At 40.8% G+C, this 24607-nt stretch overlaps 1 protein-coding gene across 1 annotated transcript in view; it reads left to right on the top strand.

Annotated features, from left to right (window-relative positions):
- MYO3B (myosin IIIB) overlaps positions 1-24607 on the top strand; it is a 408816-nt gene that overhangs the window by 236696 nt on the left and 147513 nt on the right. The window contains exons 25-27 of the mRNA XM_065880146.1: positions 9638-9717; positions 17153-17230; positions 19421-19626. Coding sequence (XP_065736218.1) covers positions 9638-9717; positions 17153-17230; positions 19421-19626 — 364 coding nt within the window. The remainder of the gene's footprint in view (positions 1-9637; positions 9718-17152; positions 17231-19420; positions 19627-24607) is intronic.

A 24607-nucleotide genomic window follows, 5' to 3' on the forward strand; every position in this document is an offset into this window, starting at 1 on the left:
TTTTTTACTCCAGTTTGCATCCACAGATATTACTCTTACTCATGTGCTGTTGGTCAGCTTGATGTTGCTTTTTTATTTAAAAAAATAAAAAAAGACTCTAGGTTTTGGAACAGTTTTAGGTTCTCAGCAAAATCGAGAGGAAAGTACAGAGATTTCCCATATACCCTTTGCCACTACACTTGCACAGCCTCCCCCATTATTACCATCCCCCACCAGAGTGGTACATTTATTACAGTTGATGAATCTACATTGACACATCCTCATCACTCCAAATCCATCATGGTTTACATTATGGTTCACTCTTGGTGTTGTACGTTCTGTGGGATTGGACAAAGGTATAATGACATATTCATTATAGAGTCATATAGAGTATTTTCACTATCCTTAAAATCTTCTGTGCCTTGCCTGTTCATCTCTTCCCTGGATCCATGATCTTTTTATTATCTCCATTGTTTTGCCTTTCCCACTTGGAATAATACAGTATGTAGCCTTTTCAGATGACGTTTTTCACTTAGTAATATACAGTTAAGGTTCTTCCATGTCTTTTCATGATTTCATAGCTCATTTTTTTTTAGCACTAAATAATCCATTGTCTGGATGTAGCTTAATTTATTTATCTCTTCACCTACTGACATCTTGGTTGCTTCCAATTTTTGGCAACAGGGATTTCTGTGCAGACATGTTTTCAACTCCTTTGGGTAAATACCAAGGAGCATGATTGCTGGATCATATGTCAGAGTACGTTTATTTTTGTAAGAAACCACCAAACTGTCTTCCAAAGTGGCTGCACCATTTTGCACTCCCATCAGCAATGAATGAGAGTTCCTCTTGCTCCACATCCTTGGCAGCATTTGATGATGTCAGTGTTCTGGATGTTGGCTATTTTAATAGGTGTGTAATGGTATCTCATTTTAATTTGCATTTCCCTGATGATATAATGTGGAGCATCTTTTCATGTGGTTATTTGCCATCTGTGTATCTTCTTTGGTGAGGTGTCTGTTAAAGTACTTGGCCCATTTTAAAATCAGGTTGTTTGTTTTCTAACTGTTGAATTTCAAGAGTTCTTTGTGTATTTTGGATAACAGTCCATTATCCGATGTGCCTTTTGCAATTTTCTCCCCTGATGTTGCTTTTCAAACAATATTTTTTACTACCCTGACCAGCTCTCTAATCTACAGCCTAGGTAAAGTTCTCACGTGTCCTGGCCACAGATGTCACGCAGTCTTTTTTTGGTACTAGGTCAACATTACACTGTTCCTTGTAGTTCCCTCTCGCAAGAGTCCACCCCTCTTACACCACATTGCCTGACATTGATCTAGATGCAGCTGCATAGCACAGAGAGTTTGTTTCATGGATGCCATGGCAAAATGCACATGAGTGGAGGACCACTAATCTACTCAAACTTCTCATTTGTTGTATAGCACAGGTGAGTCATAGAAGTGATCTGAAGTCAATGGCAGGCCTGGGATAAGAATTCAGGTTTCTCAATTTTAAGTCTAGTGTTCTTTCATTGCTTCTAGGCTAAAGAGGGAGAACTAAAGAAGCACTTATAATTCCAAGCACTCAGTCATCATTCTGCAAAATGTGACATTAACAGCCTTTTGTTTCTGAAGCCCTGTGTAGCTTTCTCAGTCTTAATTGAAAACACAAGGAAACATGTTACGCTTTACACAGGGAAATCTATAACTGACCCACCGTGAATAGATAAGGTGTATTGAGCAGAGCTCTGAGGGAGAGATTTTTTATCTGTAGTAATCAGTTTATTCTCTCTTGCCTTGGCATTTTATTTAGGATTCTAGTCTTGGACTATGGAATGTGAGTTCCCTGTGTTGCAACAACCTGACCCATATGAGATTTTACTCAAGACTGTGGCCCCATTAACACTTGTAGTAACTAACAGGTATGAGTCCTCTAGTGGCTTGTATCCAAACCATTCACCTTTGGCCACACAGTTGGATCAGTATCTACCTAAAGGCCACTGGAAGAGCAAAATTAGCTAAGCTTTTGTCCATGGTCCCACCAGTAGCTTATGATGTCTTAATAAAGCCTTCCTTTTCCATGTTTTTGCCCTCCAAAAATTTTTTACAAAAGGGTAATTTCTACTCAGTTTTCAGAGTTTCTCCTGTGACAGCTGTTTCTTAAAAGTAATCAGCCTGAAATAATAATACTATCAAAGAGGTATATTTTGGGGTGACAAATTCTGCTCCCCTTCATATGTAAACATTTCACCTGAGTGAAGTAATACATTTATCCATCCATGAAGAAATTAGATCAGGATTAGTTGTCAGAGAAGAAGAGTAACCTGAAGGTTTGGAACATAGACAGGGAGAGTCTGCCGGGAAGATTTCCAGGGTAGGGCAAGGAAATAGGGAGAATTAGTTGCTGCAGGTGGGGAAGAGACACAGCATTAAAGCCATGTTGCACCTTTGGAAGTGGGAATAGGAATGTGAAAAGCCGTGTGGGAGACCTTGAATATATCCTTTGCCTAAATTATAGTTTTGTCCAGGACTAGCCATGGTTGGACTAGAAACTGCTCTGCTGTGTATGGATGTCGCTCTGAGACTGGAATAAGCAATCCTTATGTGTCCGTGATACGTGGGTGCTGGCAGATATGCATGTGTGGATTTCATTTTTTTCTCAATGGGTTAAGTCTTCTTGGATAGATATCAACAGTCTAGGCTCCAGCACTTTTGTGAACACATGTCATGTCACTTGGCAGCCATGTTATTTCCAAGCAAAACATGAGGGGAAGGCAGACAATACCCAGGGCTTTTCAAAACTAGCTCTATCTTTATTAAGATAGGCTGAACTGGCAACTTCCACCAATGTGGCAATAAAATGCAGGAAGCAGAGAGCCTCAGCTCCACTATTGACTGAGTTAAGAAGGGGAAGCCTGATTGCCTCCTTGACACATTCTGATGATTTGGTACAGTTGTTTGCTGTATGACATCCTGTTTATGAGTTTTCAAGTTTAAAGAGCAAAAGAGTTATTATTTTTTCCTCAGCTTTACAATTTTGAAATCTCTGGGCCACAAATCTTTAAAGCTGTAGTTCCAATTCTAAATGAAAAAAAAAAAATCAGTGAAAACCTTGGTTTGGCTTCCTTCAAACAGATAGTCTAGAGGTGTTCACTGTACAGAAATTCCTTAAATTTCCAGACAAATAGCAATTAAAAGTAGATACAGAAAAGAGGAAGAGGTTTCTTTTGGACATTGAATTTCCCACATACGTAGTAAAGGCTAGGTTGTGCATTCAGAAAAGAGCATTTGCTATATGTGCGTATCTTTCTTCATTGGAACAGCCTGGAGGACAGGCTGATCTCTTATTTCTTCCCTCCACAAAACGACAGCCCCTTCTATATATATAAAATTTATCCATGTTCTTTTCTTCGGAAATTAAGTGGGCTGGGAGCTCTTCCACCTCCCCCCTGCCCATTTATTGATATTAACACTCAAAGCCATAGAAAAATGCCAGGAGAGAAAGTGAAAACTGTAGAACAAAACCTAACATTATGCTTTCTTTCTTGGCCTCCTACAGCTGTGTCATATTTTTTGTCACTATTTTAATTTACCTCAATGTATCAAATCTAAAACAAGTCTTTGTTATATAGATTTAGGAGAGATCAGTATCCAAGTGGTTTTTCTTAAACATATAAAATACTATAGTATGTTTTATACAACTACTAAATTTAACCCCTTGCCTTTTAATTGGGTACAGTGTTATTAACTGAAATTAGAGCATTTCATTCACTGCAAGTATCACCCCATCATAGGTCTGTCCCAAGGTGACTCCTTAACCACTACTCACACTGCCTGTTGATTAGACAAAGTGGAGTTCATTGCTCACCGCATTAAGGGAGACCACCACCTCTCAAAGCTTTGGCAGTGTCTTGGAGAAGGAAAGGCAGGGTCAGAATTTGTTGAGAGATCAAGTTTGATTTAAGGCGGGTCTTTCTAAGTGAGAGGGCGTGATTAGGATTGTGTAAAGATCATACACAATACAACCAGTCCATGATTGGTGGAAACAACAAAGTGAGGCTTATTTAAAACAAGGGATTCATAGAATCATAGGGCTTAAACTGTCTTTGGACATTTTCCATTAAAGGGTTAATGGGTCTTTGGTCTTTCAGGCAGTTCTTGTAATGAACAGTCAAACCATGAACAATCTAGACAGGAGACTCCTGGAAGAAGAAATTCATGCTAATGGAGACTGGAATAACATAAGGTCATTCTCATGTAGACAGGAAGGTGTGATTTTGGTGTTCAGTATCCAAACTTACTGTAGGGTACAACATTCTAGTTCTCAGGTCTACTCAGATAATCTGGTAACAGAATAGCTGAAGCATTGGATGTTTTCTTTGCAGCTCCTTTTGAGTAGCATTTGACACAAGCCGTTTACTTTTCAGCGTTGCTTTGCAGTCGTTTATTAGCCTATTTCTTGTGTTACAGAAAATTTCCCAAACAAATGCCCACCAGCAGTTACCACCAGAACCCTGCAACCAATCTTTTAATCCCAGAGGGGGCAGCAGAGGGAAGTCAAGTTCCAAGCATGATTATTTAAAACAGCAACCCATCATCTTGGGCTATTCTTAAGAGACAACTGAAATCATGGGTAGCTAGCTGGGTGCTTTCCAAGAGCTGAAAATCCTCTGAAGCAGGCAGGAAATTGCCATCTTTTAAAAGTTTCAGCTCTGTCTTCAGACCACTTGTCTCTTTCCCTTTAAGTTGGAAGCAGGGAAATTATGTGGGATCATTGCAAGCTCCTTTTTAGAGTCTTTCCTAACCCAGTTCCCACGTAGGATATAAATTCCATCCAAAGCCTCTGACTTCCGTTTTCGCTCCCCAACACACGTCAGGCAGTCACAGGAGGGTGCTCTGGGGCAATGAGGCGTCCTTAGCCAAAGAGGCTGTCTGGGGGGTGAAGCGAGGAGGATGCTTAACATTTGAAAGAAGTGTGAACACTGTATTTACATTTAAATTAAAATGGAAACTTCTTATAGGTAATGTTTCTGAAAGGTGTGTGTGGCACATCTGCCGAGGGCTATTGTTTATTCATGCTGTAAATCCTTTGAAATGTGTTAAAATGCTTCCCACTCATTATAAAGCTCCTGCCACCCCTGGATTACGACTTTGATGTCACCAATCCTGCTTCAAAGGGTTCTTTCTGGGCTATTAATCACAGTTTAGCCTCTGAAGATATCGCCAGAGAAAACATTTGGACATCTTTGTGCTAGACTTGCTAAAAACTTTGAAATCTTGAGTGTCTTGCAAATGCACAAATTGCAGCATTTCCTTTCATTGACAACTTTTTATTTTGCTACAGGATCAAATGACATTTTAGGTAAAAATGCAAACAGATCTCTTGGTTTGGGAGGTTAGGGATGAGAGAGGAGATGAAGGGTGGGTGGTGAGGAAGGGAGATGGGAGTCTGAGCAGGCCGTTCAGACCCTTCAAAGGCAAGACGTGGTGGGAATTAAAGTGGCCAAGACATGGAGGTTCAAAATGGAGTTGCCTTATCATTTTTTCTCATCTTTATATTTTGAACAAACCAGTGTTCACAGTAGCCAATTAGTGAGATTCTCTGTTCTTCTCTTACCTTCTACGCTCTGAGAGCTATGTGAACTGTTCGAGCAAATCATCGTCTTCATCATCATCGATGCTAGTAACACAAAGTGAGCACTTACCTTGTACCAGCTGTGTGTTGACAGTGCTTTTCGTGAATTATTTCATCCAATGCCCATAAACAGTTCTGAGGATTAGGTAGTAAGTACTGTCTTCATGTTGTAGACAAAGAAACCAAAGCTCTGAGATGTTAATTAACTTGTTCAAGGTCAGCCCCTATGACTCAGAGGCTGTCTCCCCTGTCTAACTAACTCTCTCTTCATCAGCTGTTTCAATGGGGGTGGTCAGGTTCCTCCCTTCAGGCTGAGGGACCCATACTGACAGATGTGCTCATCAGTCTATACCTTACATCCTGGCAGTAGTGTTCTCTATTGCCCACCTTCTCTTTTAGGAAAACTCCCAGCATCTTTTTTTCTTCCTTATTTGTCTCTTTCAGTGACTGGTAAGCCCTAATTGGAGACTTTTTGTGGTAAAAACTTATAACGTGAAATCTATCCTCTTTAGAGACTTCTAAGTATACAGTATGGTATTGTTTACTGTATGCACACTGATGTACAGCAGACCTCGAGAAATGTTTCGTCTTGTATGACTGAAGCTTTGTACCCATTGAACAACAGCTCCCCATTTCCCTGTCCCCCCAGCGCCTGGCAACTACCTTCTCCTCCTTGCTTTTATGAGTTTGACTGCTTTTGGTACCTCATATAAGAAGAATCTAACAGTACTTGTCCTTCTGTGACTGGCTTATTTCACTTTGCATAATGTCCTCCTGGTTCCTCCGTGTTGCCCCAAATGGCATGATTTCCTTCTTTGTCTAAGACTGAATAAATATTCCATTGTATGTACATGCCACCTTTTCTCTATCCACTCACCCTTTGACGGATATTTAGCTGTTTCCACTGCTTGGCTATTGTGAATAATGCTGCAGTGAACATGGGAATGCAAATATCTCTTCAAGATTCTGCTTTCAGTTCTTTTGGATAAGTACCCAGAGGTGGGATTACTGGATCATATGGCAGTTCTAGTTTTAATTTTTTGAAGAACCTCCTTACTATTTTCCGTAGCAACTGTACCATTTTACATTCCCACCAACAGTGCATAAGGGTTCCAATTTCTCCACATCCTCTCCAACACTTATTACTTTTTGTTGCTGGTGGTGGTGTTTTTTATGTAGGGGAGGGAAATAATTTTCCCTCTACCTTTCTAGGTTCTTAGCTGAGACACCCCTGTAATAAAAAGACAGATTTAATGGGAGAAAAACAAACAGAAATTTAATAACCTGTATACATGGGAGATATCCAGGGAAAACTGACTAAACTCCCTGAAATGGCCCAAGCCACCAACTTAAACATTATATCTAGCTAAAGACAAAAGATGTTGGGGAGGCTGGTTATTGGAGTTGACTAGGAAAAGCACAGTAAACAAGGGTAAGGTTGTTATGCAAATTTAAGTTGGTGCCTTCTCCATTGAGAAGAGTTCCTAGAGGTTTAGAGTCATCTCTTTCTGGTACAGAGAGGGAGACACCTTTACATATGGAGATTCCCCTTGTAAATTTTTCTTACAAAAGGGTAATTTCTGCTCAGTTTTCAGAGCTTCGCACGTGTCTGCATTTAAAAAAAAATAACCAGCTTAGAGTAATCAGTATGTCAAAGGGGCATATTTTGCTCCTCTTCATTTTTAATGGCCACCCTAACAAGTGTGAGGTGATATCTCATTGTGGCTTTGATTTGCATTTCCCTGACGGTTAGTGAAGTTGAGCATTTTTCATATACCTGCAGGCCATTTGTATGTCATCTTTGGAGAAATGTCCATTCAAGTTCTTTGCCCATTTTTTAATCAGCCTATTTTATTTTATTTTTTGCTGTTGAGTTGTAGGAGTTCCTTATATATTTTGGAAATTAGCCTCTTATCAAATCTATGGTTTGTAAATATTTTCTCCATCTCTGGGTTGTTTTTCCCTCCTGTTGATGGTATCCTTTGCTTTGCAGAAACTTTTAGTTTGATACAGTCCCAATTGTCTGTTTTTGCTTTTGTTGCCTGTGCTTTTGGTGTCCTATCCGAGAAATAATTGTCAAGGCCAGTGTTAGGAAGATTTCCCCCTATGTTTTTTTTCTAGGAGTTTTATAGTTTCTGGTCTTACATTTAAGTCTTTAATCCAGTATGAGTTGATTTTCCAGTATGATGTAAGATAGGGTTTCAGTTTCATTCTTTTGCATGTAGATGTCCAGTATTCCCAACACCATTTGTTGAAGAGATAATCCTTTCCCCATTGTGTAAAAGATTGTTTGACCATATGTGCATGGGTCTATTTCTGGGCTCTCTATTCTGTTCCATTGGTCTGTATGTTTATCTTCAGGTCAGTACTGTTTTGCCATATTGTTTTGATTGCTATAGCTTTATAATATACTTTGAAATCAGGAAATGTAAGGTCTTCAGCTTTTGCTTTCCTTCTCAAGATTGTCTTGGAGTCCTTTGTGGTTCTATATGAATTTTAGGATTGTTTTTTCTATTTCTCCAGCAATGCCATTGAGATTTTGATGGGGATTGCACTGAATCTGTAGATCTCTTTGGGTAGCATGGACATTCTAACAATATTAAGTCTTCTAATCAATGAACACAGTGAAGGGTAACAGAATATGCCACCCCAAAATATGCCACTTCGGCATTAAAATTATTTTAAGCTGAAGGCAATTGAGAAGAAGCAGATACAAGAAAAGGCTCGCTCGCTTCCCCCTATTTGCCCAAAAGCAGGGCATAAATTTGTAAAAATATGCCCCCTCTCCTCTCTACCAGAAAGCACATAAGTTAATCACCAGAAACAACTCTAGATGCTTATCAACTCAAAGACAGCACCAGAGGAATCTATATAACGCATTAGCCCTTATCTTCCATTAGCTTCCCTATATATTTACCTTCCCACAATTTCCCGCCCCTAGAAACTCAAAGTTCTTTTCCTTTGTCTTGTCACTTCTTTATAAATTTATTATTCTTTTGTTAAGATGTTATGTAAGCCCAAGTTCTAACTACCCCTTTGAGTTACTCATCATTAAATACTCCTGTGTATATGTGTGATACATGCATTAATAAACTTCTGATTGCTTTTCTCTTGTTACTCTGTCTTCTGTCAGTCTAATTAATAGGGCCTCAGCCAGTGAACCTAAGATGAGTAGAGGAAAAAGATTTTTTTCCTCCCCCACAATGGAATTGCTTTCCTTTTACTTTTGTTGTAGTTTTCAGTATACAAGTTTTCGCCTCCTTGGTTAAGTTTACTTCCAAGTATTTTATTCTTTTTGATGCTGTTGTAAATGGAATTGTTTTCTTAACTTCCTTTTCAGATTTTCATTGTTAGTATATAGAAATGCAACTGGTTTTTTTATCTGTTGATTTTATATCCTACAACTTTGTTGAATTCATTTGTTAGTTCTGTTAGGGGTGTGTGTGTGTGTGTGTGTGTGTGTGTGTGTGTGTGTGTGTGATCTTTAGAGTTTTCTACATATAAGGTAATGTCACCTATGAACAGAGATAATTTTACTTCTTCCTTTACAATTTGGATGCTTTTATTTCAATTTCTCGCCTAACTGATCTAGCTAGGACTGCCAGTACTATGTTGAATAGAAGTGGTGAGAGTGGACATTCTTGCCTTGTTCCTAATGTAAGAGAAAAACTTTCAGTTTTTCACTGTTGAGTACATGATTTGTGGGCTTTTCATATATGGCCCTTTTATGTTGTAGTAATTTCCTTCTAGTCCTAGTTTAGGTGAATTTGAGACCTTTTGTCATTTCTTATTTGCTTATTAAACTAATATATATTCAAATTATATTACAAATTATTTATAACTTATAATTTACTTCCAATTTATATTATTGAAGTTTCAAAATTCAAATTTTTCCAAATTTTTCAAATTCAGAGCAGATCATTTAGAACATTCTGAAAAATACAAGGGCACAAAGAGAAAAATTACTCATCATACTATTGTTTCACTTTTCCTTTGCCTTAACTTCTTTGTCTTTTTTGCTCAGGTAACTTGGCCCAGACAAGAGCCAGGATAACAGCAGCCTCAAGATCTTTGCCTCCGCATTTCAGTGCTGGGAGACCCAAGGTAAGTAGTGTGTTTGTACTCAAAATACTGTGGACGACAAGATGTTCCCCCCCTAGGGATTATCCTAGGTGGGCAACATTAGTTTCCTTTATCTGGCCCACTACCTGGGCAGTCTGGAAGAGAGATTGAAGGGATTTAGGAATCAGGGGTTAGGAAATTTGAAACAGCACCATGGAATCCTTTGCAATCCTGTGTCAGGGAAAAAAAACTTTTCCTCTACCCTCTTAAGTTCAGTATTTGGGGGAATGTGAATTAAACTGACATATTAGCAAGAGAAAAAAAAATACTTTAATCATATACATACAGTAGTTCACCAAATAAGTGACTCAAAGGGCCAGTTAGATTTCGGGGCTTATATACCATCTTCATAGGAGGTGAAGAGAGGAAGAAGGACGTTTCTGGGACAACAAATGACTTTTGGGAGAAATAAATGGTCCTTTAGGAGAATAGATGGGAGGTATAACAGTTTTATGACAATGTCTATTTAGGTAATTTCTTATCCCAGTGCTGACTTCTCATCTCTGGTGATAGGAGTGAATCTTCTCTGATTGCAAAGCTCCCCTCTCGGAGGGGATTTGAGACAGCTGAATTCTTTTGGGAGGCTTTGCTTTTAGGCAAATAAAGGGAGTTCCAAAAAGCTTCTTGCAACTGTTGATTCTTACATGTCTTCAGTTCAAAGTAATCCTTATGCCACTGTGGCATATCTAGACCCCTTCACCTGACTTTCAGAAATATCACTTAAGATACAGAACAATGACACTTGAAAATTGTTGACACTTGAAAATAAAGTCATAAAGTCCATCTAGGAAGAGATAAAGCACTTTTCCTTGAAGCTATCACCAAGCTACAGAGGAGGATAACAAAAGGAGTCAGCAGGGAGGAAAGAAACCATACCCTTTCCTATTTCTCTGCTTTGCTCTCTGAAAAATGAGCGGTGCACTTGTCCATGCAAAAGGGGTGTTAGAAGGGTTCCTAAATATCCCACTGTAAAATATTTTAAACTCTTCCATCCTTCATGATAATGCTTAGCACAAATCTCAAGGACTGTCTGGTTAATGCTCATTGTATATACTAATACTAACACCAAGAAACAATAATGTTAAAGGTGATGGAGTAATAAACAGGTCACATCTCTGAATTTTCTTACCTTTTTGTTTACATTGAATATTAAATAATTCATTTAATAAAGAATGATCAGTACAGCTGCACATAATGCCATTGACTATTACCCCCAAATTGATAGAGACGTACATATCTATAATTAATCCCTCTGAGAATAAAAGACCTGCACATAAATAGGGATTCAAATCACCTTTGTTAACAATAATTTTTACACCCATATTGTTAGTACAATCTTGTAGAATATTCTGCTTTTCAACCTTGTGAATTTGTGGCAAGATGTTAGGGCTATTTAACATGAGTTATATGGGCCCCTCAATGAGATTTACAGAGAGGTTTCAGTGGTTACGAGAGCCTCTTGATATTACATGTAAAATGTTGTTTGTGTTAAATACAGTTGATTCTCATTATTCACAAGACTTATGTTCTGTAAAGTTACTGTGAACACTGAATCAGCAAATTCTGAGCATTGCTCCTAGAGGAAATACACGGTTAGGTTCCTGCAAGCCTCTGGTTACAACACTTTCGTCAACTGATTAATACATAATCTTGTATTATGTGTGTTTCTATATAAAGACACTTTATTTAATACAACTGACCCTTGAACAACATGGGGGTCGGGGCACCAACTCTCCACACAGTCGAAAACCCACATATAACTTTATAGAGGGCTGTCTGTATCCACGGTTCCACAGATGCAGATTCAACCAACTATGGATCATGTAGTAGTACTGTATTTACCATTGAAAAATATATGTGTGTAAGTACATCCATGCAGTTCAAACCTGTGTTGCTCAGGTCAACTAGATACTTCTTATAAATAATTATATGTAGTATTGCTTTGTATAAAACAATATTTCAAGTACAGTATTTGTATCGTTGAACTCAAGGCCAATGGCACTATAACTCATGCCTTGAACAAAGCTAATCTAACACACAAATGTTCTCCAACAGGCACTTGACAGCCTCCTTCCACTTAGAAACACTAGACAGCACTTCAACACTATGATTAGGGGCTATTTTATATTTATTTGTTTATTTTTAATAAATTTATGTTTTATTTTTGGCTGCGTTGGGTCTTTGTTGCTGTGCGCAGGCTTTCTCTGGTTGTGGCAAGTGGGGACTACTCTTTGTTGTGGTGCATGGGCTTCTCATTGCAGTGGCTTCTCTTATTGTGGAGCATGGGCTCTAGGCGCATGGGCTTCCGTAGTTGTGGCACGCAGGCTCAGTAGTTGTGGCACGCAGGCTCAGTAGTTGTGGCACGCGAGCTCTAGAGCACAGGCTCAGTAGTTGTGGCACATGGGCTTAGTTGCTCCGCGGCATGTGGGATCTTCCTGGGCCAGGGTTCAAACCCTTGTCCCCTGCATTGGCAGGCGGATTCTTGACCACTGCGCCACCAGGGAAGCCCCAGGGGCTATTTTAAACAGTAAAATCACCAGCCAAAAGCACAAAAATGGGGCACAAAAATCGTGGCACTTAAGTAGACCTTGAAAAAGACACTTGTTTACAGCATGAGAGCTGGAACAAGAAGACAGAGTGTCACCTTGTTCAACCTCAGCTGGAAGCAGGCACATCAGATGTCGAAGTTTCCACTGCTCTGCATGTCTGCAAATGACCGTGAAAGTGTGTGAGCACTGATTGATTTGGAGATTACAAATACATTTCAGCAAGTAGGCAAATTCACAAATACAGCATCCACAAATAATGAGGATCAACTGTATATGTGTTTTTTTGCAGTCATTGGCTTCCACCAGATTCTAAAAAGGATCGTGACACATTCCTTTCAAAAAGATGAAAGACTCCTGTGTAATATTCTCTGTCAACTCATATTCCCCTCCTTTCCTCAATTTGATGTTTTGACTGCTGGACTCTGCCAGGACCTGTCCCCCTGCCTTCCACATTCGGTATCAGCACGTTGTTATCTCCCTCCCTGCCCTGCCTACATGAGAAGTGTGCCCTCGAGTGTGTGGCGTATATTTACATCACTATAATAAATACAGGCGAGATGAAAATGATTAGAGATTTATTGTCCCTGGGAAAGAATATGAGCTGAAAGTTCTAATTAAGGCATCAGAAAATATGAAGGGTAACAACAGCAATAAAAAAACTCCATCAGTTCCTCTCTGCCTTCTCCAAGGTGAAACAGCAGAGGTGGCCTTGCAGAAAGCTGACCTCCACCACATTCAGCACCCTCACACTGGGCCGGTGTCAAGGCCAGCCTTGCTTCCTCATTCAGTGCTGTGGAGACTTTTGAGGGAAGTGATGCCGTAGGGACTGTTTCCTTGAGAGAGGGATGGATCACTTGACAGCGGTAAAAATTCTTGACCAAAGGCCTTGTCAAGAACATAAGTATAAATACTTTCGAGGTTTTGGGATGCAGATAGTAGGTACTTACGGAGACCAAGGGGGAAAAGAAATCCTTCAGTTTTTCATTTATTGCTGAGATCTAGATGGTTTGTGAGACTTTTTGGAGTCTATGTCTTTATCCTAAAGTAAATTTAGTTGACAGATGAGGCAAATCTTTTTTTTTTTTTTTTTTTTTTTTTGCGGTACGCGGGCCTCTCACTGTTGTGGCCTCTCCCGTTGCGGAGCACAGGCTCCGGACGCGCAGGCTCAGCGGCCATGGCTCACGGGCCCAACCGCTCCACAGCATGTGGGATCTTCCCGGACCGGGGCACGAACCCGTATCCCCTGCATCGGCAGACGGACTCTCAACCACTGTGCCACCAGGGAAGCCCGCAAATCTTTTTAATAATACCATGCTTTCAGACCGATTCTATAAGTTGTAACAAACCACATAGAAAGGCAGTATGTAATGTTTAAGGAGTAGCTTTTGGAATCAGAACTGGGTTCAGATCTAGGCATGGCCAGTTACTAGCTGCAGGACTCTGGGAAATTTACCTAAAGTCTTTGAGCCTTAACTTCTTTATATGTAGAATAGGAGTGATAATAGTGTTTACCTCGTAGGGTCCTTTTGAGAATTCATTGACATAGTGTAGGCAAAGTGTTTAGCATAGTGATTTCACATCGGAAACAGTAAATGTTTTATTACTCACATTTTGATAACCATCTAAAATTCCATGTGTGTAGTCCATATGTATACAGAAGCTTGCTCATTTCCTGTGGGCTTGGGGTCTGTACCACAATTTGTAAAGCTTACTCATGACTACTTTGAAGGCTAACCAGCACTGCTCACAAGGAATGGGGTAGGACATTTGTCATGTGGGCAAAAAACAAGCTTGCTTAGCTCCAGTTGGCTTATATCGTTGTAGCAATTGGTGGTGTAGAAGAAGGGTATACCGGGTTAGAAAGACAATGTTTTTATCCAGAATATCAGTTCTACTGATCATTTTGAAATTGTTTTCATTGGAAGTATTTTCTCTGACAATAAATAAAAAGATGTCCTTGCTGTGTTGCATGGGCGCTAGTACTCACCTTATTCCATGGAACAAAACCCTGCATCCTTAGTATTCATCACTAAGCTAAGACTGAATCCAACATGGTAATGAAGGAAGGGGAACTGACTGGCCTCTTGTGTGTGTTCAAGGCAGTGGTTTTTAAATAACACAGGCTTTGGGAAGTTAACAAGTCCAAGTCCATACAGCTATTAAGCGGAGGAGCCAGAATTTGAAGCAGGTGTGTCCAGTTCCAAACCCTGTGCCCTGTAGCACATACCCCCTGAGCCTAGGAAGCCTTTCCTGTCTCTTTTCCTCCTATCTGAGGTAAAAACTTATAAGATGCTGTGGAGAGGACTGGTTTTTTGTTGTGAAATCCCCACCTTTGGAAAGAACTATTTGTTAGATGATGACCTCAATAGAACCTACTTTCTGGATTGTTTCTAAGAGACATTTTTTTTTTTAATTAAATGAGGCTATCATTAACTAAATTAGTTCAGAAAGACAAGCTCTTAGGTTAGACAACAACCTTCTCATCTCTTTTTTTTTTCTTTCAAGTTTTTTGAATTCTGTGGAGGTCATGGCAGGCCCAGTGCAGACAGAGGTCTCCTACTTTGAAAGGTCAAGAGAGGCAACTTCTGGTATGTCCCTTGTCCGAAGTGAAATCCCCTCTTTTAGATCTACTCCATGCACAGGAGAACTTCATGACTATGCATATATGCAAGAGACCCTTGACCAACCCAAGACCTTAACAAATTCTTAAATTAGAAGGTATCCCAATAGTATATTATTTATTCTTTAAAATATAGTACTAAATATGTAGGTGATGAACTGTAGACAAGCATTAACATTTCCAAGTTACATGTAACACAGAATAGGTTTTTACTTACTTTACAAGAGTTACTCTGTATGTGAGTATAAGGACAGAACGAAAGTCGTGCTGGGTGGCTACAGGAGCACACCAGCCCTATAAGTTGGATTGCAAATTAGTGCTTCGTTCCGTATTTTTCCAATTTGCTGCAGGGGATGGGTACTGATCTTGAAAACAATACATATCACACTTTTTAAATTATGTCTTAGCAGAATTAACATACATCAAAGATTTTTCTGATCACTAAACTGTTAAATTCTCAAATGCCAAGGGTCCACTGTATGTTCTGAGGAAGGGTAACAGGTAAATGCTACTAGTAGGAGAAATATGGATGAACTTTTCAGCTGCCCTTTCACAGTGAATTACAGCTTGAGAGGCTGGCATTCGCTGGCTAATTTGAATGAAAAGGGAGGGAAAGGAAGGAGGAAAAGCAGAGTTCAGAACAAGCTGTGGTTCTTCAGGGATGATCTCTGAATAAAAGAAATAGTGAGAAATTCCCAGAAGTTGTGTGCACATGAAGGTCAGGTGGGGCGAAAGAATGTTTAGGAAAACTCTCAGAATTTACAATTTGGCCGAAGGCAGACCCTAGCCAAGATCTTTCTTCCTTCAGTCCTAACTAGCTTTCCCCAAACCTCACCAGTGCTGAGCTCTATCCTCCAAGTGGGGGTGAGATGGGGAAGAAACCTTCCATGTGGTCCCTGCAGATAACACCATAGGACCTCTGCAGGTGGGGTGGGTGTGTTTGTCTCTTTTCTCTGTGAGAGCAGCCTTCCTTCTCAACACAGAGCTTTCATTTCCTCCTTTCTCATTAAAAATATTAAGAAGTCAGACCTACAGGCAGTTGTACCATTGCTTCAGCTGCATCCAAATGAAATGATGGCTTTGGGAACAGATCCAATCTGCAGCCCAGAGAATGCAAGCTGCACCGCGGACCGCCCCCCGCCCCCCGACCCCTGACATTACTTCTCTCAGAGTTACCCTTATATTCCTGCTCACTATTTAGGTTGCTTTTCTAGTTTTTGAAAACTTAGCTCCACATTTATTCCCCTTCTTAAACAGACCTGTTTTCTTTATCCAAGCCAGTTGAAGCCTTTTCTTCCATTTTGCACACAGTCTCCTAAATGCCCCTCGAGGTAAGCGTCATTATTCACCCACCTCCCCATGGCCCCGTCCCTTCTAGCACCCACTTCTCACTGTTGTTGAACAAGGCTGCAGACATTCTCACCCCATGGGTGGGTGGCTGCCTGGACAGCAATCCACTGAGTGGAACACACGTGCTGACAGCAGCATCTTCCAGTTCAAATGTCTGTGCTTCATACCCTTGCCACCTGTTCCGAGCAGATGGGAGGCTGCCACAGAGGAGGCTGGTGCTGAAATGCCGCTCATGTGCTCTGCAAACCAAATAGCTTTGTGTGTGCGGGAGCAGGAATTTTATTGTTGTGATAAAATGATGGAACACAGGGTGCCACGACTGTTTGCTACAGTTGTTTTCATTCTAAATTCCTTCCAGTCGGCCCAGGTAGTTCGGGCAGGTGATTGGGAACAGGTGTATCCCAAGCTCTGGTCCGCAGTGAGCACGTGGTAACTCTGGGCGGCAGGAGGGGTGTGGCAGGGTTAGTATCTGATGGCCGGAAGGCGAAAGGGCTTCCCTAATGCGCTGTGGTGCAACCGGGGCTTTGGGTCCGGGGCTTTGTAATCACCCAGCCTCATGGGTTTTGCCCAGTTTTCTTTTAAGAAATAATTTGGTCTCATGTGACATTATTGGAGAACTTAATAGTGGCCCATTAGAGCATGGAGAAATACAGAAGTAACACTGATGGGGGTTTGTGCTGAGACCATATAGTATGTCACAGAGTTCGGTCATTGTCAAGGGAGTAGAACAGTGCGAATTCTGTTTTTCTTTTAGATGTCTTTAAAATCCTCCCTCATGGTCTGTACAGTTGTGTCCTAAACATCAAGGCCCCTCAGATATTTGACCAAATTACCTTTCAGATTTGGGGAAAATAAATTGTCTATATCCTCAAACCATTCACCTCTGCCTGTGTTCCAGGTGGACACTCTGGAGGTGATACGGCATCCGGAAGAAACCACCAACATGAAGGGGCAGACCATGGCTTCTTACTTCCGGGTATGGAGTCTTCTTGATCTCTATTCTGCCTGTTTCCAGAAAGGACTTGCCAACCCTTCCCACAAGAGGCCCAGATACCACAGAGTCACTGAAATAAGAGCAAAGCTCAAGAGTCAATTAAGAAAGGTGGTGGTGTATAGGGAGAGGAAAATTATAACAGGGAACCTCCCTCTGAGGACAGTGTTCTCTGATCTCAGAAAGACCAGATGAGCCCTCAAGTGTCTGCAGAAGGCCCTCTCTGCCACTGGCACATAGCCCTGTCCATTGAATGTGCTGATTCTGTTAGCATTTCAGCTGCTTCTTGGCCTTAAAACTACTGGAGTCAGCCACTTTTCCAGCATATTTACTGAGAAGTAAAGTAGTTAATACAATTCCAGAAGGTGGTTTATCAAGTTCATGAGAGGCTATGTCTTAGCTTTGACTTTCTTTTCCTAGATTGAATTGACCCATTGCAAGACCCATTTGCCTGAGCCCAGTTATTTCCCATCTCTGTTACCACAATTCCTCATGTTTCATCTGGTGAAATGACTCCTTTGAGTAAAAACGTCGTCTCTAGAGGGACTCTGTCAAATGCACATTAGATAGGAAAGATAAGACACTATCAATTTGTACTAATTTGAACAGATTTGTTTATCTTCAAATTATGAAGCATTGGGGTTAGAAGCCCCTTTTAGATCATTGACTATGGGGAGCTGAGGTCCAGGCAGCTTCACGACGGACATGCTGTTAAGCCAAAGATGGAACTACTGAACTCAGGGACGACGAAATAAGGTTGTAAGTTGGGATCGGCCACAGGAAGGGGTTTGGCAGGAATGGTAAGTCAAGTGGATCATGAGCTGGAGTTGCCAGGCAGGCTGAAGGGTAGGGCCTGGGAGCCAGCACCGTGCAAAGAAGGTTCCACCAAAAGCTAGCAGGTTCAAGAAAGATGTAAAGCTAAGAAGTCTGACTTATCCAGCTGTGCTTTAGAGGCAGACTAGAATTGGCCTCAGGGGTATGGATTGTAAGGGCCTAGAGGACTTTGGGTGCAGCACTCCATCTGTGCAGTGATCCCTTCTCCAGCAGGTGGGTTTTCAGCCCCTGCTTCGTCCCTCATGGTTGGACATTTCTAATTGTCACTTATTTCTTATCTGAGACCTACCCTGATCATGTCCCTTTAGTGGCTTGACTATATCCTCCTAGCGTGTGTGTGTGTGTGTGTGTGTGTGTGTGTGTGTGTGTGTGTGTGTGTATCCCATGGGATTTGGAGGCTCTGATGGACTCTGTGAGGCATCCTCAAGATCCTAGAGTCCCTCTTTCAGCAGAAGAAGCCTCTGGCTTACAATTTTCAGAAGTATATCCATAGCAACCAGTTGGGTGTCCTCAAAATACTGGTCCCCAAATGCTAAAAAAAAAGGCACATTGCCAAGCTAGGTAACCGTGTATTGGATTAGTAGGAGGTAGGATTATGAATAAGGAAACTGATTTTACATGTGGCTTGTAATTGCCCCTGAAGGCGTGTCCAAAAGAGGAGCTGCCACAGTGGATGCCCGTGAGGAGCAGTGAGCACCGCTCAGCTTTTCCGTGTGCTCTCTCTCTCTGCGAGCGCCCCTGCCATACACTCGGTGTATGTTAGTTCATCTTCATTATAATCTGTTTTCCCGCTGATTTTCTTGTTTTCTTTGCCCTCTTTATTTTTCTTGTTTTTCCTCTGCCTTATTAACAATGACATTGGTAAGATTTGCTTAGACTTCCTGGTGATTGTTAGGTTGAAGAAGCAACTGACCCCTGCCTGAAAGCCGGACATTTTATGAGACCAGTGCTCTAACCCCTGAGTTAGGGAGCCAAAGCTGGATATTTTAAATTATGGATACAGTTTATGAACATCACCTTGGCATACCAGAGACCAGCTAGTTCTGGTGATGGAGTTACGAGGTAACCTAAGCAAGTTCTTAGGCGGCTGAGTTTCTGCCAAATGGGATATGGCCTGGCACCAGGTGATGTTTAAAGAATACTTTTGAATTTGTGGGTAGTGATAAGTCATCGTCAGAGCTTACATTGTTGTTTCTTTTTGCTGGATTCTTGTGTAGCCTCGAAGGTTCCATGAGTTGTTTACAAGCCAACAAACTGCCCTGGAGGCCCAGCAGGCCTGTGTCGTAATTATCTATTATGTTTGTGGTAACCTCATTTCATGTGTGTTTTTCTCCCTGGTAGTATTCTCTGATGGATCTGCTCTCCAAAATGGTGGTGGGACAGCCCCACTTTGTACGCTGCATCAAGCCCAACGACGACCGAGAGGCACTGAAGTTCACCCGAGACAGAGTGCGGGCCCAGCTCCGCTCCACAGGCATCCTAGAGACGGTCAGCATCCGCCAGCAGGGTTACTCCCACCGTATCCTCTTTGAAGAGTTTGTGAAAAGGTCAGTCTGGTATCTTGGGAACTACGTTATGTTAAACACAGCTCTGCCAAGGCCCTTCTGTCCCCTGGGATCACTCCTCCTGCCCACTTGCCTCCAAACATGTAATTGGCTAGTTACCAGCTAGCATTTACTTGCTTAATTGTTGTGTTTCTCCTGTGCTCCAACTAAATTATACAGTCATCTGGAGGACAGGTTAAGCTCTCTCCTGATCACATTTGAAAAATAAAAATGTCCATAGATATTTATCTGTTATATATCCTTAGGTTTCAAAATCTCCAGATATTTAATTGCTATGACAAAAGTATCCCTCCATAAATGGGTCAAGATTCTGGCAAATGTAAATGCACCCAGGCATCCACTCCTCTCCCAGCATCTGGCACAATATAATGTGATAGCTAACATCTACATAGCACCTGAATTGTCCCAAATATATAATCTCCTTTGATCCATACAACCGCCCTGTAAGCTAGGCTTTATTATTATCCCCATTTTACAGTTGAGGAAATTGAAGCACAGAAGGAAATTAAGTGATTTTACCAAGATCCCATGCTAGTAAATGGTTGAGCCAAAATTTGAACCCAGGCAGTCTGGCTATAGCAGCCACACTTTTAATCTCCTCGGTCTACTACATTCCATAAATGTTTATTGCAAAAATTGCTGTAGAGCTTTCTAAACCCAGAAACTGCCTTTACCTAAGAGTGAAATGCTGCTCTTTTCTGAACAGCTGCCACAGGTATGCCTTACACATGCATATGATTACAGGTAGGATTTTCACAAAACTTTCCGTGAAGAAATAAGGAACAAGAATAACAAAAAACCATCTCTGAGGAACACTAGTGTCTGAGGATATCCAGAGAGGAAAATTAATATTCATTATAAAATCTGTTTCTTTTTACCACCATTCTGAAACTAATGCCCAAGGTCATTTTTCCATTTTTTCCTCAGGGAAGAATGGATCCTAATGTGGCAGGTCGCTTCATCAGATCTTCCCAATGCCACTAAATTGCATGGAGACAAAAGGGCCAAAAAAATTCCTTGCAATGAGAGCTTTTAAATTAAAAATAAGAACGAAATGACTTTTTAAAACGAAGTGTCTTTGAGCCTCTTTTTCCCTCTTAAATTTGGAGGTGAAACAAACAAACACATTTTAGCTCATGAATGTGACTAGTCAAGTATTTTTAGCCACTAAGTGTTGAATACATAAAAATATTTAAGAAAACAGGTCAAATGCTAAACAGATTGGCACTTCTTTGTTCGTAATCAGAAAGCCAATAGGCAAGTATGAACAAGAGTTTCAAAATGTCAGTAAATCTGAGGGTATCAAAGATTTCTGAGCCAGCAGGTTAATTGGTATTTTGATCCTTTTGAGCAACTTAACAACAAAATGGATGAGTTAACAGTTTCCCCCCTTGATGTTATTCAACAAATAGGTGCGCCTCTTATCTTCCTGTTCGGGAGTGCTGTTTTGTAAACTCTTAGCAGGAAATATGCAGACAAAACAATCAAAGGCAGGGCTTATCAGGTGGTGGTAAATAAAAGATAAAGACTTGTTTAATGTTACTCTTTACCTTTTTGTATTTTCTGGCACTCAGTACTGAAGCCTGACGTGCACACCTGAAAGGCTGTGTTTTGAGGATTATGTCGTCGGGTTCCCAAATGCAGAAGGACTTCCCCAAGTCACCCAAGTCTGCAGACATGGCCAAACCTAAAACATTTCTTTGCCCCATCATCCTTGAATTTTCTGGCAAAATGACTTAGAAGTGCCCTTCCTATTTTCCATTCACGGAGCCTTCAAAGAAAGGGTTACTTCCAACACCCTCTCATCAATGGGGCCAGGTGGATTGGAAGCATTCATCTATCTAGTCTCAGGTAGGCATGAGAAAGGCCACCTGACAGTGCTGGGCAGCTGGCTGAAACCTCCTGGAAGTCATGCTGTTGAGACATCACAGAAAATGACTATGAACACTCATTGGCTTTGTGGTCAGTGGACTCTGAAGTATGGTCTGGCAGAAGGTCTATACTGGGATAACACGTATGACTGCACATATTGGGATGTGTTCTGGCCAATGTCTCAAGGGTAGCACAGCGCATTCAGTTCAAAGTCTTATGGTTTGTTTATTAAACTCATGTAGTAAATAATATAATTTAGTGAGGAGGTCGGAGTTCTCGTCTCCTCTTGGATATAGAATTTGGCAGGTAACCTAATATTTCTGTAAAAGGTGTTTCATCATCTGCATGATAAGAAGTCGGGAATACACAGAGCCCACATCCTAAAGATTTTCAGAGATTACATGCAGATTCCGGGGCCTTAGCCTCTGAGTCCTCCAGAAAAGCCCACCTCTCCCACTTGAGCTCACAGGAGGGAGAACTGCATTCCCAGGACCCAATTCATAACAGTTGTTAAATCAGTGTCTGTTGAACAAAGTGAAACTCTTACCTCTTCTCCTTCATCAGCAACTTCCATTTCTTCTCATGATGGCGTGAGAGCTATGTGCCCTGGTATCTCCTTCATCTCCTTCTCCCTTCTATTCCTCTACTTCCTCTTCTCCAGAAATCTAGGGTCACCTCTGTCTTCTCACTTTCTTCAAACAATCCATCAAAAGTCCTGCCAACTTTACCTGCTAAAGTTTCTCAAAAAGTTTCCCTTGGGAATTTCCCGATCCCTTCTCCCAAGGCTTTATTAATCCCCCATCCCTTCTCCCAAGGCTTTTTAATAATAATAACAATAATAATAATAATAAAGCAACAGCTTGAGATATAATTCATATATGATAAAAAATCACCCTTTTAAAGTACACAGTTCTAAGGTTTTAGTGTATTCACAAGTTGTGCGACAATAACCACTATCTAATCTGAACAGCTTTTTATGTGCTTATTGGTCATTTGTATTATTTCCTTTGAAGAAAGGTTTATTCAAATCCTTTACCCATTTAATTATTGATATTTATATACTCTGGATACTAGCCCATTATCAGATATATGATTTGCAAATGTTCTCTCTTATTCTGTGGGTTGTCTTTTCAATTTCATGATGGTATCTTTTCATGAATGAAAGTTTAAAATTTTGATGAAGCCAAATTTTTCTGTGTTTTCTTTTGTTAGTAATGCTTTTGGTGTCATATCTAAGAAACCAAGCTTAATCCAAGGTCATGAAGCTTTATTCCTATGTTTTCTTCTAAGACTTTTATAGTTTTAGGTCTTATATTTAGATCAGTGGTCCATTTTGAATTATCTTTATGTATGGTGTGAAGTACAGGTCCAACTTAATTCATTTGTTCATAGATATCAAGCTTTTCCTAGCACTGTTTGTTGAAAAGACTATTCTTTCCCCTGTTGAATTGTCTTGGCATCCTTGTTAAAAATCGATTGACCATAAATTGGTCATAAGTTATTGCTGACTTCTCAATTCTATCCCATTGATCAATACCTATTCCAAACCTTTTGAGGCTCTTTTGTCCACCCTCTTGACTTAACTTCCTAAATGGACTTCATGCCTGTTCTGTTCTCCAAAGAGCCACAGAGTACAATTTACCTAAAATTCCTATCTAATCATGTTGCTTCCTTGATTAAAATCCTTAATTGAAATGACCATCCCAGACCTCACTGGGTGAGCATCAACCCCTCTGCCTGATATGGGGAGTCTCCCTGTCTGGATCCTGCCCACCTTTCCAGTCTCTTCTTTCTTGTCTTCCCACCTCTCAGCTCACATTCCAGCAAAAACCAAACTACTTAAGTGTTCTAGGAACACCCCACGTCATTCCATGCTTCCCTGCTTTGAGCAAAAGCTCATGTTGTGCTCGTGCTTTGGTGCCTGAATCCCCCTTCTCCAAGTTTTCAGTCAGCCGACTTACCCTGGCTAACCCCTGCTCATTCCTCAGGACTTTGAACAGGCATTTTCTTCCCTGCAACACCCTCCTTGACTCTCCCAGGCTGAGTTAGGAGCCCCTCTGATGAGCTTCATCAGTAGCGCTGACTACGTTGAGGTAGAAACTAGCTGCCGGTCTCTTACCTTGACATTAACCACCTGGGAGGCAGGGATATTTTGCAGCCAACTTTGTATCTGTACTGTCCAGCACTGTTCAGCACTGTTCGGCACTGTCCCTGATACAAATTAGGCATTTAGTAAATATTTAGTAAATATTTATTGAATTGAATCAAACTTTTACTCCTTCCCCTTCATCACTATCTTCTTTTACCATCTCCTGACTGACTCTTTGGTCCTTGCAGTTCTGAAGTGCATGACAAGAATATGGAGCTGGCTTTGTTGAGGTTAAGTTTAATCTGCATTATAAAGTAGAATCTAGATTGTTAGAGCATAAGATTTCAGGTAAGAAAAGGTAAGAAACCATAATAAGTTAATAAAAAGTCTCTACCCAGCTTGAAAATGCTATTATTAGAGTTTGATACATTAAAAAGGTGACTTTTAAACAAACTTTCCTTCCTTCTCTCTACAATAAACGCTGATGTTTTGTTTTTTTTTTTTCTAGAAGAGACAGACTTCACAGGACAAGGGAGATTCTCTGCTCTGGCTCCTTTCTAGACTCTTTTCTCATCTTCCCACCTCTTAGCTCACATTCCAGAAAAGAAGGAATCTTTTAGATTAGAGCTCCCTAACATAGCACAACATATGCCCTATTAAGGCAAGAGCCTCTAAAAGCAGGCTGCTCACTTGGTGTATTAGTCAGGAATCTTTTAATAACAAGTGACTGAAACTGAAGTGAATTGAAGCAAAATTTAAAAGGGGATGATATATTGGCTTACATAACTAGGAAGTTCAAAGACATGTCTGGATACAGGACATCAAGCAATTTTACCAAACCACTGTCTTCTTTTCAGCAGCTTTGCTTCCCCTCTTTGGAGTTTCTTGTCAGCTAGGCAGTTCTTCCTCACATGTCGGCAGAGACGGTCCCTGGAAGCTCCTGTAGGAAGCATCCTAAAGGCTTAGCAACATCAGCAGCAAGCAAGTTCCTGAGAGTTCCCA

Source organism: Phocoena phocoena, chromosome 7, assembly GCF_963924675.1.
Source record: "Phocoena phocoena chromosome 7, mPhoPho1.1, whole genome shotgun sequence".
Taxonomy (NCBI): Eukaryota; Metazoa; Chordata; class Mammalia; order Artiodactyla; family Phocoenidae; genus Phocoena; species Phocoena phocoena.